A 12,268-nucleotide genomic window follows, 5' to 3' on the forward strand; every position below is an offset into this window, starting at 1 on the left:
CCCACCAGTGCACGAGTTTTATTTGGAGAACAAAACACAGTTCCGACCTGGTGTTCCTTGAGAATGCGGGCGATTTTCCCCGAGAGTGCGCCTGTGTATGGAATAAATGCAGTCCCTACCTCCTCCCTCGTGACTTCATCCATCTCAACAGGTTGTGCTGCAGTGGTTGGACGGAGAGCACGTTGAATCTGCCACTCTGAGTACCCATTTTTTCGAAATACAGTTCTCAGGTGTTCCAATTCCTGGTGTAGACTCTCTGCGTCAGAGATAGTGGGCGCCCTATGTACTAGAGTTTTAAGTACCCTGTTCCTCTGTGAAGGGTGGTGGCAGCTGTCTGCGTGCAAATATAGATCAGTGTGCGTTGTCTTCCAATGCACCCCATGACCTAGGGTGCCGTCAGCCCTTCTCTTGACCAAGACGTCAAGGAAAGGTAATTTACCCTCCGTTTCAGTCTCCATAGTGAATTTGATGTTGGGGTGTATGGCGTTTAGATGTGTAAGGAAGTCAAGGAGTTTATCCATACCATGTGGCTATAATCTTAGCAAGGCTTGGGAACCAGCGATTGGGTTAATCAAGAGTAAATCGAGGAAACGTATAGTTGTGACGACCACGGCGGATAGAGCCGTCACACCGACGTCATCTCAGACGCCGTCGCAATCTGTTCCACCGCGCGACCGGGGCGCGGACGGCGGAGGGAGCGCGCCGCGGGCGGAGGGTATTTAAATCGGCCGCCGCCGCGACCGAGATCACTGCAACGGGTGCAGTGCTACAAGTGCCAGCAGTTGGGGCATGTGGCGGGTGTCTGCCGGAACGCAGTCGCGTGTTTGAAATGCGCGGCGGCACACGACACCCGTAACTGCCCCAAACCACGTGGAGCAGCCAGCAGATGCGCGAATTGCGGCGGTCCTCACGCCGCCAACTCGCGTAGCTGTAGCTACCGTCAGCAGTACACCACACCAAGTCCTATGGTGCCTGCCGCCAAGTCGGTCGCAGCTCCTCCCCGCTCCGGCGAGGGGCGCGCGTCGTGCCGCGTCGAAGCGGCCACTGACCAAGCGCTGGCCGACTTACAAGCAGCCCTTGCGGCCGAAAAGGCCGCAACGAGGGACGAACTAGTGGCTGTCCACCGACAGCTTCAACAGCTGCGGGAGGAGCTGCGGCTTCTCAAGAAGGCGCCGCCTGTGCCAGCTCCCCCCGCCCCTGTGAGGCGGCCATTGGGGGTAGATGATGCCGCCACCCAGACGTCCACCGACTCGCCTCCTGCAGCAATGCAGGCGGCGTCTCGCATGGAAGTTGACGTCGGGACGCCTGCACTGTCTTCTCACCTGGAGACAGATGCAGACGAAGAATCAACCGAGGAAGAGTTGCCGACCGCCTCTTCGCACGATGAAGAAACGGACACCGACGAAGGACTGCCCCTCCCGCTCCCAGACGAGCGGAATGTGCAGCCCTTCCTGAAGAAGATCGCGGCGTCGCTGAAGGACGGGACGTACCCTCACGGGGACAACCCGTACCCCTTCACGACGGCGCACGCGAAACCGCCACTCCCTCACGTACCGTGCGACCTCCGCCACACGCGTGGCATGTTGCGCGAGGCGGTGACGAGGAAGGAGCTCATACTGCTGAATAGCCGCCCCATCTTCACCCCTTCGGACTGGGACCACATCTATGAGGTCACAGAGAAGTGGGTGAAGGAAGAGTGGCGCTCCGGCAGGCGTCAGCCTGCTCCAGAAGACCTACCAGCAATAAACTACTTCGCTAGACTAAACTCAGCGAGGTAGCCAGAGGCCCATTCCATCGAGAGGCCACACTGACGACAACAGAGCTGACAAAGGAGGAATAGCAGCACTGCTGCTTAGCCTCCACCATCTCCAAACAGATGAAGTCCGTGATTTCTGCGAACTGCGACCGAACCCAGTTCCCTCTGAGCAGCCATAGCGTACGGATCTCCGTGCCGGCACGTTCACAGGAGCTCGGTCCGTCAGTTCACCTGATGATGGCAACATGTACAGGGTGGCCCAAAAAGGATGGTCACATTTTAAATAACTATAACTTCATCAGTTTTAAAAATTAATTTTATTCAATTACGTAACTAAATGCTCCCAGGCACCCAATTACAAGAACTAACCACAAAAAATCATGTACGGAAAATGACTTCCGGAAGATGGTGTCCTTCCTCGGTGATGCATTCCACAAGTCTTTCCTCGAAATTTTCCATCACTTTCACTACTGTTTCTTCTTGAATTGCCATAATTTCCGCACTGATTGCCTCCTTCAGATCAATTAAGTTTCGGGGCTTCTGTACGTAGACTTTTGACTTTAGGTATCCCCAAAGAAAAAAATCACAGGCTGAGAGGTCAGGTGATCTCGCGGGCCAGTGGACATCTCCAAAACGCGAGATGATGTGGTGGGGGAACATCCGCCTTAAAACACACATGGAGTCATTGGCTGTGTGGGCCGTGGCCCCATCCTGTTGAAACCAAATTCGATCTCGATTTACATGTAACTCTCGCAGTTTCGGCACCAAAAAGCTACGTAGCATGTTAACGTAACGTTTCGAGTTCACTGTGACTGTAGCGTTGTTCTCAAAAAAATAAGGACCAACAATCCCCAATCTTGAAATTCCACACCAGACTGTTACCTTAGCACTATGAAGAGGCTTTTGGTGCAATTCTCTGGGATTATCTGCTGCCCAATACCGGCAGTTTTGTTTATTGACATAGCCGTCTAAATGGAAATGGGCTTCATCTGACATAAGAAGCACAACATCATTATTAGAGTACAAAATGTCAAGCATTGATTCACAAAATCGTCTTCGCTGCTCAAAATCACGATCATACAGCTTTGCGTGATCATAATTTTGTATGGGTGAAACTGTAACTCACGGCTTAAAATACGCTGCAACGAACTACAGCTGAGGCCTAAAGTTTGAGCACGACGCCTAGTGGAACGACGCGGGCTTTGCAGCACTGACGCTCTAACATCATCAATGTTCTGTGGAGTAACTGCCGTACGTGTACGCCCTGTAGATTTACCACTTTTGACAGACCCTGTTGTCTGGAATGCAGTCACCCAACGTGATATGGATCTGCGATCTGGAATGGGTCCATCACGCGCTACACCAAAACGTTGTCGAAACAATCGTTGCACAGTAATAAACGATTCATCATTTCTGAAAAACTGTTCCACAGCAAAAACACGATGCTCGACCGTCCACTGCGCCATCTCGTGGCAAACTGGGTGTAATGGCCGACTTGCAGACGGCCGGCAGTGGTCCCCCCTCCTCACCTTTCAATGGTACTACGCAGTTCAAATCCGACCATCCTTTTTGGGCCACCCAGTATGATCGCCGAAATATTGTGCCCGTTGGACACTATAGACCGGCAGCACACCCGTGGATATTTTGATTATCAAATACGCCGGGACAAACTCATGAATCACAACTTACCAACTACTTTGTCAAAATTTTACGAAAAACAAATGTAATTTTTTTTAAAACCTCTACCGCCATCTGCCCACCAAGAATGTTGGAACGTCCACAAGCGGGAGGTAGAGGCCAGGTTGACTACCACTGAAATTGACATTGTAAGAGCAAGATCCTTCAATACACTTCGCTTCGTGTGCATTTCAGTGCAGTTTGAAAACCACACAAAAGCATCGTCTGTAACCGCGTTTTCCTGTATGGGCGGCGACTGACACCGGCACGAAAGCCCAGCGAAGCCTTTCGCCCCCAGCAAAGCAGATAAGCCGAACGCAGCGCACTGAAACCTGTACGCCGCCGCCGACCGCCTTCCGTGCGAGTGAAACAACAATGCAACCTTGTAGTGTCCGCAGGTCGCATTGTCAAAAGCAGAATATCTTGTGGGCCGCACGTACTTCCAACTTAATATTTTTAACCCTCCGTTGCTCGCACGGATGACACTCGTCATTCACATGACTTTCCCGCTCAATTTTGTCTGACTGGGCTGTATTGAGTTCGCACCATTTTCAGTACCCTTCTGTTAACTCTCCGGCTGTTAGCTCCAATCATTGTTGCCTTGTAGTTACGAAAGATACATTGTTTATGAAACATTATTATAATCTGGAGGACACTTCTCATCCGCGCGAGCTCTGCCGCCACAATCTGAAACAAAGTAAGTCTGTATTACTTTATTGCTTTCCTAGATTCAATCGATCTTTCATGTGCGAAAATATAGAAACTGATTACAGCTACCTTCCGTGTTGCCTAGTATTCTCTTTATTTTTAAACTGTGGAAGAAATGTCAAAGGCAATAAACCTCGGACAGTTAGGTAGAGATCCTAATGTATGGCTGGAATGGTTCATTGAGCTGAGTGATGAAGATGCTCACAGTGATAGAGCTGACTCAGAGACTGAAGATTCTGTTCATGAAAGCGGTCATGATTCAGGAACAGAACAAGAAGTGTCAGAAAATGATGAACATGAATCACAGGAAGAAATAACTCAAGAGGGAGTATTTTTTTGGGGAAAGATGGAATAACTAAACGGAGAAAAAATAAATATCCTACCAGTGTTAGAAGCAGATCTTGTAATTTTATTACGCATTTGCCTGGACCAAAAAACATGCTCGTATAAAAAAGACAGAAATAGAAATTGTGAATTTGTTCTTGGATGAAAACATAATAAGCATTATCGCAACATCCACTAATATAAACATCAATTAAGTTCGTGGTAACTTCTCTAGGGAAATGGACGCTAAAGAAACAAATGCGATAGAGATCAGAGCATTCATTGCTTTGTTATATCTATGAAGATCTTTGAGATGTTCTAGGAAGAGTGTATCGAAATTGTGGGATAACTCAAAGGAAAACGGACTTGAATCATGTTATTTATGCATAAGTGAAAACCGATTCAGTTTTCTGTTGAGATGTCGCAGGTTTGATAATATCCGTGATAGAGGTGTTCGCAGAAAGATTGACAAGTTGGCTGCTACCATAGCTATCAGAGAGGTACTTGAACTATTCACGAACAATTGCCAAAAATATTTTTCACCTAGTGAATATCTTATTGTTGACGAACAGCTTTTGGCATTTAGAGGAAACTGCCCGTTCAGGCAATATATTCCTAGCAAACCAGAAAAGTATGGGTTAAAAGTGTTTGCTTTGGTTGATGTAAAAACAGCTTACACTTTGAATTTAGAACCGTACGTCGGTAAGCAACAAGAGGGACCATGTAATGTCAGTAATTCAGCTGAAGATATTACTTTTCGAATGGTCAAACTGTTTCAAACGTTAGAATTATTATACTGTGTACAAATATTAAATGTATTGTATTTAGATTTAATAAAAAATCATTAAACCAGTCATAAATACCGTTCAAAGTGTACAAATAGACCGCTTGCTTTGTGGATGACACCAGTCATCCGCGCGAGTGGCGATGTCACGAATTTTCGCGCGAGTAGTAAAGGGTTAAGGTGTCGAATAGAGAATAAGTTGAAATTCAACAATGTTGTTGGTAAAACCCTAAAATAGTATCCACTGCACGGCGTGCTGGTGCAGCAAGCAGTATGCAGACTATGGGAAAACAACGGTCTTGATCGCAGAATTGGTTTTATTGCGTTATTTACTCGTGACACTCGTTTCGCCTAATATCAGGCATCTTCAGACTGACGGTTGCAGAATTGATTTGATTGCATTATTTACTCATGAAGAGCGTTTCGCCCAGTACTAAGCATCTTCGGATTGATCAGTCAATCTGAAGATGCCCTGATTAAGCAAGAAGCGCGTCATGAATGAATAAAGCAATAAAATCAGTTCAGCAGCCAAGACTCTTGTTTTCAAAACAGTTTTGCTGGTTCGTCAGAACACTGTTAGAAATTAGCTTAAACTGATCATTTATATTAATTTTTAAAATGAAAAGATACATAGACTTTTATAGCAACGACGAGACGCTTAAAGAGAGGCCGATAATCCCGGGAAAGCCTACTTACAAAGTTTTAACATACAACTGTAAATGTTGAACCTAGAAAAATACTGCAATTCTGTAGGCATCGCGAGAACAAGATTGGACTGTTAATAATGCGCACAGAGGCGTTTAAACAATCATCCTTCCTGCAAAATGATTCAAATGGCTCTGAGCTCTATGGGACTTAACTTCTGAGGTCATCAGTTCCCTAGAACATAGAACTATTTAAACCTAACTAACCTAAGGACATCACACACATCCATGCCCGAGGCAGGATTCAAACCTTCGACTGTAGCGGTCGCGCGGTTGCAGACTGTAGCGCCTAGAACCGCTCGGCCACCCCGGCCGGCCATTCTTCCTGCTCTCCATTTATGAATGGACAAAAAGAAGCCTAACAATTGGTGCAATGGGAAGTACCCTCTGCCTTCATCCTACAGTGGTGGTTTGCAGAGTATGGATGTAGACGTAAAAGAGCTAATTTACATGTATGTGGTAGTATTTCTGACATTAAAAAAAAATGCAACATAAAGTTGTAGCGGAAGTTTGTTCGTGTTTGCGGCGAATGGCTTTATGGTCGCATAATTCTTGAAGTATTGTTCCTAATTGGCATTACCGTATCACAATGTAGCACAGAAGAGGTTACGTGTGAAAATGCAGAAGGAAATCGATACATACAGGTAGTGAGTTTCCTTTTATTTATTTTTGGTACGAAAAAGTATAATAGCGATTCACGCCCAGACAAATGGCGTTGTAATGTTTCTAAACATGATGCGGTATAAGTGCATGAGGCAAAAAACTGATTGAACGGTTTTGTGACTGGAAATTATGATGTCAATGATATACCTCAATCTTCTCAATAAAACACATAAATGTATTCGCAGTTGCGAGTATGTACAACCATCGGTTGTATAATGAAATGAAGACAACGGAAATTTGTTCAGGGCCGGGATTCGTACCCAGATATCCCGCTTATTGCTAGGACATCCGAGCACGCTCCAGTGCCAGACCCAAACTTGTGTATGACGTCAATCATGTGTCTACAATCTGCACTCGTACATTCATTATGAAAATTCCCGAGCGTGCGAGCCATTTTAATTGAAAGTTGCTTGTCCGGCGTCGGCAGATAAATACAACATTGGAATGTCTGCGTTGTTCAGAAGTACGATGCAATATTCCTTCGGACGCGCATGTACTGCAATATCGTAGTCTCAATAAAACAGTGGAAAAGTTGATGAAATCACTTCGAAAGTTGAGCAACATTTACATGATATCCGTAACGAACTGAACGTAGATTACTGACGTTAATTTTGTGGTAAGAGGAGGGGTTAAGAAGGCGAAGTACAATTTCTTACAAAATAAAACACAAAAACTGTGATCATTAAATACCAAACGTACTGAAGTTATCACTTTTAGTAGGCAACTGCGACTTTCAGTTTACTTAAAAGAGAGGGTCTAGTTTGCAAGAGATGTGTCGACACATTCGAAAAAATCGCAATAGCTCGGAAGTTCAGGTGAGCTTTAAGATGCTTTAATGGTATCACTTTGGCACCAAATTTTATCACAATGCTTCTCAACGACATCATGGACGAGTCAGTCACCGTGGACGTGTCAGGTGACGGAAAGGTCGTCACAGTATTGCGCGAATATAATGACAAAGGGTCCCTCTAAGAGCCCACGTTCGGCAACACTCTTTGTGCCACCCACGCAACTTCGTTGAGCGCGTTACAAATGTACCTGTCAGGAACTTCGACACCAATTCGCACTAGCTTTAGCGCCTGAGGATTAGGTAGCCCCTTCAACAGACTTTGGGTAGGGTTTGCCTACTTTCAGGCTGCTTCGAATCACGTTCAAATTTCGTCGAATGATTTGGTCTCTAGTGGTTCCAACCTGTGCACGGGAGCAAAAATTGCGGTCGCGCTGCACTCGAAAGGGGTGAGGCCGCGTTCCATGGGGATGCAGCTCCACGAAGCCCTTAAAGAAGGGCTGAAAAGTCCAAGTGCGTCATCAGTGTCAAAGGTGGTCAAGAACGTCTTCCTGTTGCTCGTCGGACTGCGAACTGTCGTTTTCTATCACGTAATGTGTGGCAGTCAACCACCCAGGGAAATTGGTGGTTTCATTGACGCCTTTTATGTTATCCCTTGAGGCCTTTTCGTGCCTGTTTGAAATTTTTTCATCGGCCACCCATAAGAAATCAGCGCGATTTCAAAGCTGGGTGTCGCGGTTCGCGCCTCCATCGCAGAGAAGTCAAAAGAAGAGGTGAAATGTGGGTAAGAGGGGCCACGACGACCTTCTCATATTGTCATACGTTCACAGAGGCACTGGGAAAAATTTTGGTAAAATTTGGTGCCAATGTGACATTATTTACACACCGCACAGCTCACATGAACTTCTGAGCTGTGGCCCTTTTAGAATTTGTCGACACCATGCGGCTTGAAACCACGCTTTTGCAGCAACACACATGCGTCGCAACGTGAAGGAATTACGTGGTTTCCAAAAAGTGATTCTTTAATTCTGTTGTGCAGTGTGGTTCTGGAATTCCACGTCAAATGAATCTTGGTGCGCTAAATGTTAGTGAAGGTCAGCCGCATGATCTGACATTCTCCGCCGGCCGGTGTGGCCGAGCGGTTCTAGGCTCTTCAGTCTGGAACCGCGCGATCGCTACGGTCGCAGGTTCGAATCGTACCTCGGGCATGGATGTGTGTGATGTCCTTAGGTTAGTTCTAGGGGACTGACGACCACAGATGTTAAGTCCCATAGTACTCAGAGCCCTTTTATTTTTTTTTTTTTTTTTTTGGCATTCTCCAGACTGGTACTGAACTGAATCGTGTGTACGTGAAGCGGAGCAGGATGTGAGGTAGGCTCTTGAAAACCATCTTTTTGTGTCTAGAGATACGAGGGCATCTGTCTTCACGTGCGCCTCGCTTAGTTTGCTCTTTGTCTGGATGACAAAAAGCAGCACAGTAATAGCAATTTAATTGGAAGCGACTAATGACTGGAAACCCTGACAACAAAATCGCCCGTGTAAAGTCAAACAAGGCAGACAGAAGTTAACACTATGAAAACAGACAGGGGAATGAATGTTCGAAATATCGTCTGCCACAATATGTACTCGGGGACGCACAGTGATGCTACGTGTGATTTGCACTTGAAAGTCTAGCGCGTGAGCTCCCTACTTCTCGTAACTGAATTGTAGGCAACTTGCTTAACTCGCGTCTGGTAGATACTGCCTCATTTGGTTTCTTTTCCGTCGGTCGCGAGCTCTAATGCTCTGCAATAAACAGTGCACAGCAAGTGGGTAGGTTTAAATGCTAAGCATAATAAGAACCATAAAATGTTAGGATGCCAAGTAATTTAGTTTTATTTCATCAACCGCAACATTAGTAAAATGATTTGTAGAGCCAGTACGTCGTTAATATTGGTAACAAGATGTCCGGTCATTAATCATTAGTTCTCGAGCACCGCAAAAGTCACAAAAACACTATCTTAGATTCAACATGAGATCGCACAATACGTTTTCCGAGGTAACTTTAATTCCGTCTTTACGCGCAGTTGCATTTCCCACACGAGTTCGTGTGTTGCTTCGTCGAAAACCGATAGCAGGTTGCCTCGGATTAACACAACATCGAACGAGTACGTCATCCGAAGCAATTTTTCAGTGACTACTTCGTCTTTACATGAGATCAGATTTTATACACCGATTCGCCGGTTATATGCTCGGAAAAAGATAGTAGACTAGTGCAATTTGGCGCCTGCCCTCTCAAGACGCACTTATGATTAGTCCATCCTTTCGATCAATAAGCACTGGCAGTAGCTCAAATTTGTAATTAGTATTTCCTGCTTAATAGAGTTGATATTGAAATTATTATTAACAAGTTTTCAGTGCAAGTAACGTCATCAGCACGTTTGGAGCTGTATATTGATTTTTAAAGAGTAAATATAAATAATAAAAGATTCGCTTCTTGACGCCCAGAGTGGTAAGTGAATACCCAGTCCTCTTCGCTCCAGTAGACGACTCTTGCTCACCCGGCCGTTGTCACGCTCTGTGACCATCTGGCGCGTCGTTCGATGAGTCTGCCTTGTGATACTCGTACTCGTTAGCCTTCCGTAACAAAATCATCCTATAATAAAGGTGGGCAGAGATGAGGCAGAAACGCCAGAAGAGGAAATGGCTCGACGAAAACGCCAAAGTAGCGGTGTTGGTCAGTATTTGCCAGCTGACCTTCTAAGCTTCGCGAGGCATTTTGTAGTTCCTCGACCTACGCATTAGCGAGCGTTGTAAAACATGTGTTGCGTCCCGCCGCAGCGTCGTGTCTGTCGGTTGTTTAGCGTGCCGTGCAGCCGGCGCGGCTGTGAGCAGCAAGTGCGGGCGGCGGCGCCAGCCCAGGCCAGCCGGTGCAGCTGCGGGCTGCTAGCTGCTCCAGGCCGCAGCTGCCTTCCCCCGGGCCGCCGCCGCTGCCGCTCGCTCCGTTGACCGGGCCAGAAATAAAACAAACGCCACGCCAGGCCTCGGGAGTGAGGGGTGAGGGGGCGGGGCAGGGGGGGGGGGGAGGGCTGGGCGCTGCCAAAGCCACAGCCGGGCCGGGCCGCACCGAGCGGCAACGCTGCCGCAAGCTCAATGCCACGGCGCGAGCTCGCCGGGCGGGCGTCGGCGCAGCAGCAGCCAGCAGCAGTGCGAGCGCGACGCTCGGGGAGGCAAGCCGTAGCCGTAGCCGTGGCCCTAGTCGCGCCAGCCGCCGCCATGAACACCGAGGCGCTCATCGCCGCCGTCTACCGCCGCTCGCCGCTCTGGGACACGGGCAGCATCCACAACAGGGACCGCCGCATCGTCGACGCGCTCTGGAAGGAGGTCGCCGCCGAGCTCAACTGCGCAGACTGTAAGTGCCGCCCGCTGCCACGCACTCGCACTCGCCCCGTCACGCGCACGCTAGGCCGCCTCTCCACTGACCCCATCCCGCGAGCCACACCACACCACCGAGCTTTCTCGGCACACTTTCCAAATCGTGTAGACTCCGCCTTTGCGTGTCGTCTCTAGTTACCTCACAGAGCCACCTGCATCACACCAAGATTACGTAAGACACTCTCGCTCAACTCGATAACCAAAACTCTCATCACAGTATCGAAAATCATTCTAGATCAGTGGTTCCCAATCTGGGGGTAATTTCCACCCGATAGTAAAAGCAAAAGGGCTCAATCATATTTCAGCCGCGAAACTAAGTTGTTTTTACAAAATCGTCACTGTTATTACTATTTCTCAAGACCACAATCATTAAAATAATTATCAATAGTTATGAGATTGGTGCATAAGTTCTTAACGTTTTTCTTTTGCATGTTGGTGTTCTGGTGGTCGCTACGGTTTTATTTATCGACTGTCATTTTTTTGTTTCTAGCTCCAGCTGCTGCTAGTTGAGTTTACATATTTTCATTTTCTCATTTGGAGATAGTGAGTGAGGGCTAGAAAATGGGGTGCCAAGTGGAGAAATCGGAACATTTCCGACATTTTCTTCTGTTTGAGTCCAGTAGAGGGATGACAGCAGCGGAGGCAGCCAGAAACATACAGGTTCAAATGGCTCTGAGCACTATGGGACTTAACATCTGTGGTCATCAGTCCCCTAGAACTTAGAACTACTTAAACCTAACTAACCTAAGGATATCACACACATCCATGCCCGAGGCAGGATTCGAACCTGCGACCATAGCAGTCGCGCGGTTCCGGACTGAGCGCCTAGAACCGCTAGACCACCGCGGCCGGCAAACATACAGGGATAGTGCCACTGGACAGAGTACGGCGAAAAAATGGTTTTCTCGTTTTAATTACGATAGTTTTGACATTAGTGACCTCCACATTCAGGAAGATCTTCGGGGTTTGACGAAGATCATTTAAATGCATTAAACCACAATGATCGACGTCAGTGTACTCGAGAACTGTCAGATCGTGCGTCATTTGCATGCAATGGCGAAGGTTCAAAAATCGGGAGTCCACCGGCATGCTCTAAGCCAAAATCACAATAATCGGCGTCTAGCCATATGTGTGTCTCTGCTTGCTCGTCGTCAAGAAGACCGACCATTCCTATCCCGTATCGTTATTGGTGAAGAGAAACCGTGTCTGTGTGGTGACATAAGGAAAACAAAGGAATGGTTGAGCCCAACCAAACCGACTTACAAAAAATATTATACAGGAGTTCGGTTGGAAGGTTATTCCACACCCACTTTATTCACCTGATATTGTGTCCTCAGATTTTCACCTTTTCCGATCGAACCGAGTGAAAATCCGTTGCGAACATGGCTCGACGAGTTCTTCGCCTCAAAACCAAGTGATGTCTACAGTCGCGAAATCGAAAAGTTTGACAG

At 47.2% G+C, this 12,268-nt stretch overlaps 2 protein-coding genes across 2 annotated transcripts in view; both read left to right on the plus strand.

Moving 5' to 3' along the window:
• The window catches only part of LOC126154757 (forkhead box protein J1.2-like), a 269,235-nt gene that overhangs the window by 88,001 nt on the left and 168,966 nt on the right, over nucleotides 1-12,268 (plus strand). The window lies entirely within an intron of this gene.
• The window catches only part of LOC126154741 (uncharacterized), a 30,511-nt gene continuing 28,778 nt past the window's right edge, over nucleotides 10,536-12,268 (plus strand). Inside the window, exon 1 of the mRNA XM_049916182.1 lies at nucleotides 10,536-10,794. Within this exon, the coding sequence (XP_049772139.1) occupies nucleotides 10,536-10,794 (259 nt within the window). The remainder of the gene's footprint in view (nucleotides 10,795-12,268) is intronic.

This window comes from Schistocerca cancellata, chromosome 2 (assembly GCF_023864275.1).
Source record: "Schistocerca cancellata isolate TAMUIC-IGC-003103 chromosome 2, iqSchCanc2.1, whole genome shotgun sequence".
NCBI classification, from domain to species: Eukaryota; Metazoa; Arthropoda; class Insecta; order Orthoptera; family Acrididae; genus Schistocerca; species Schistocerca cancellata.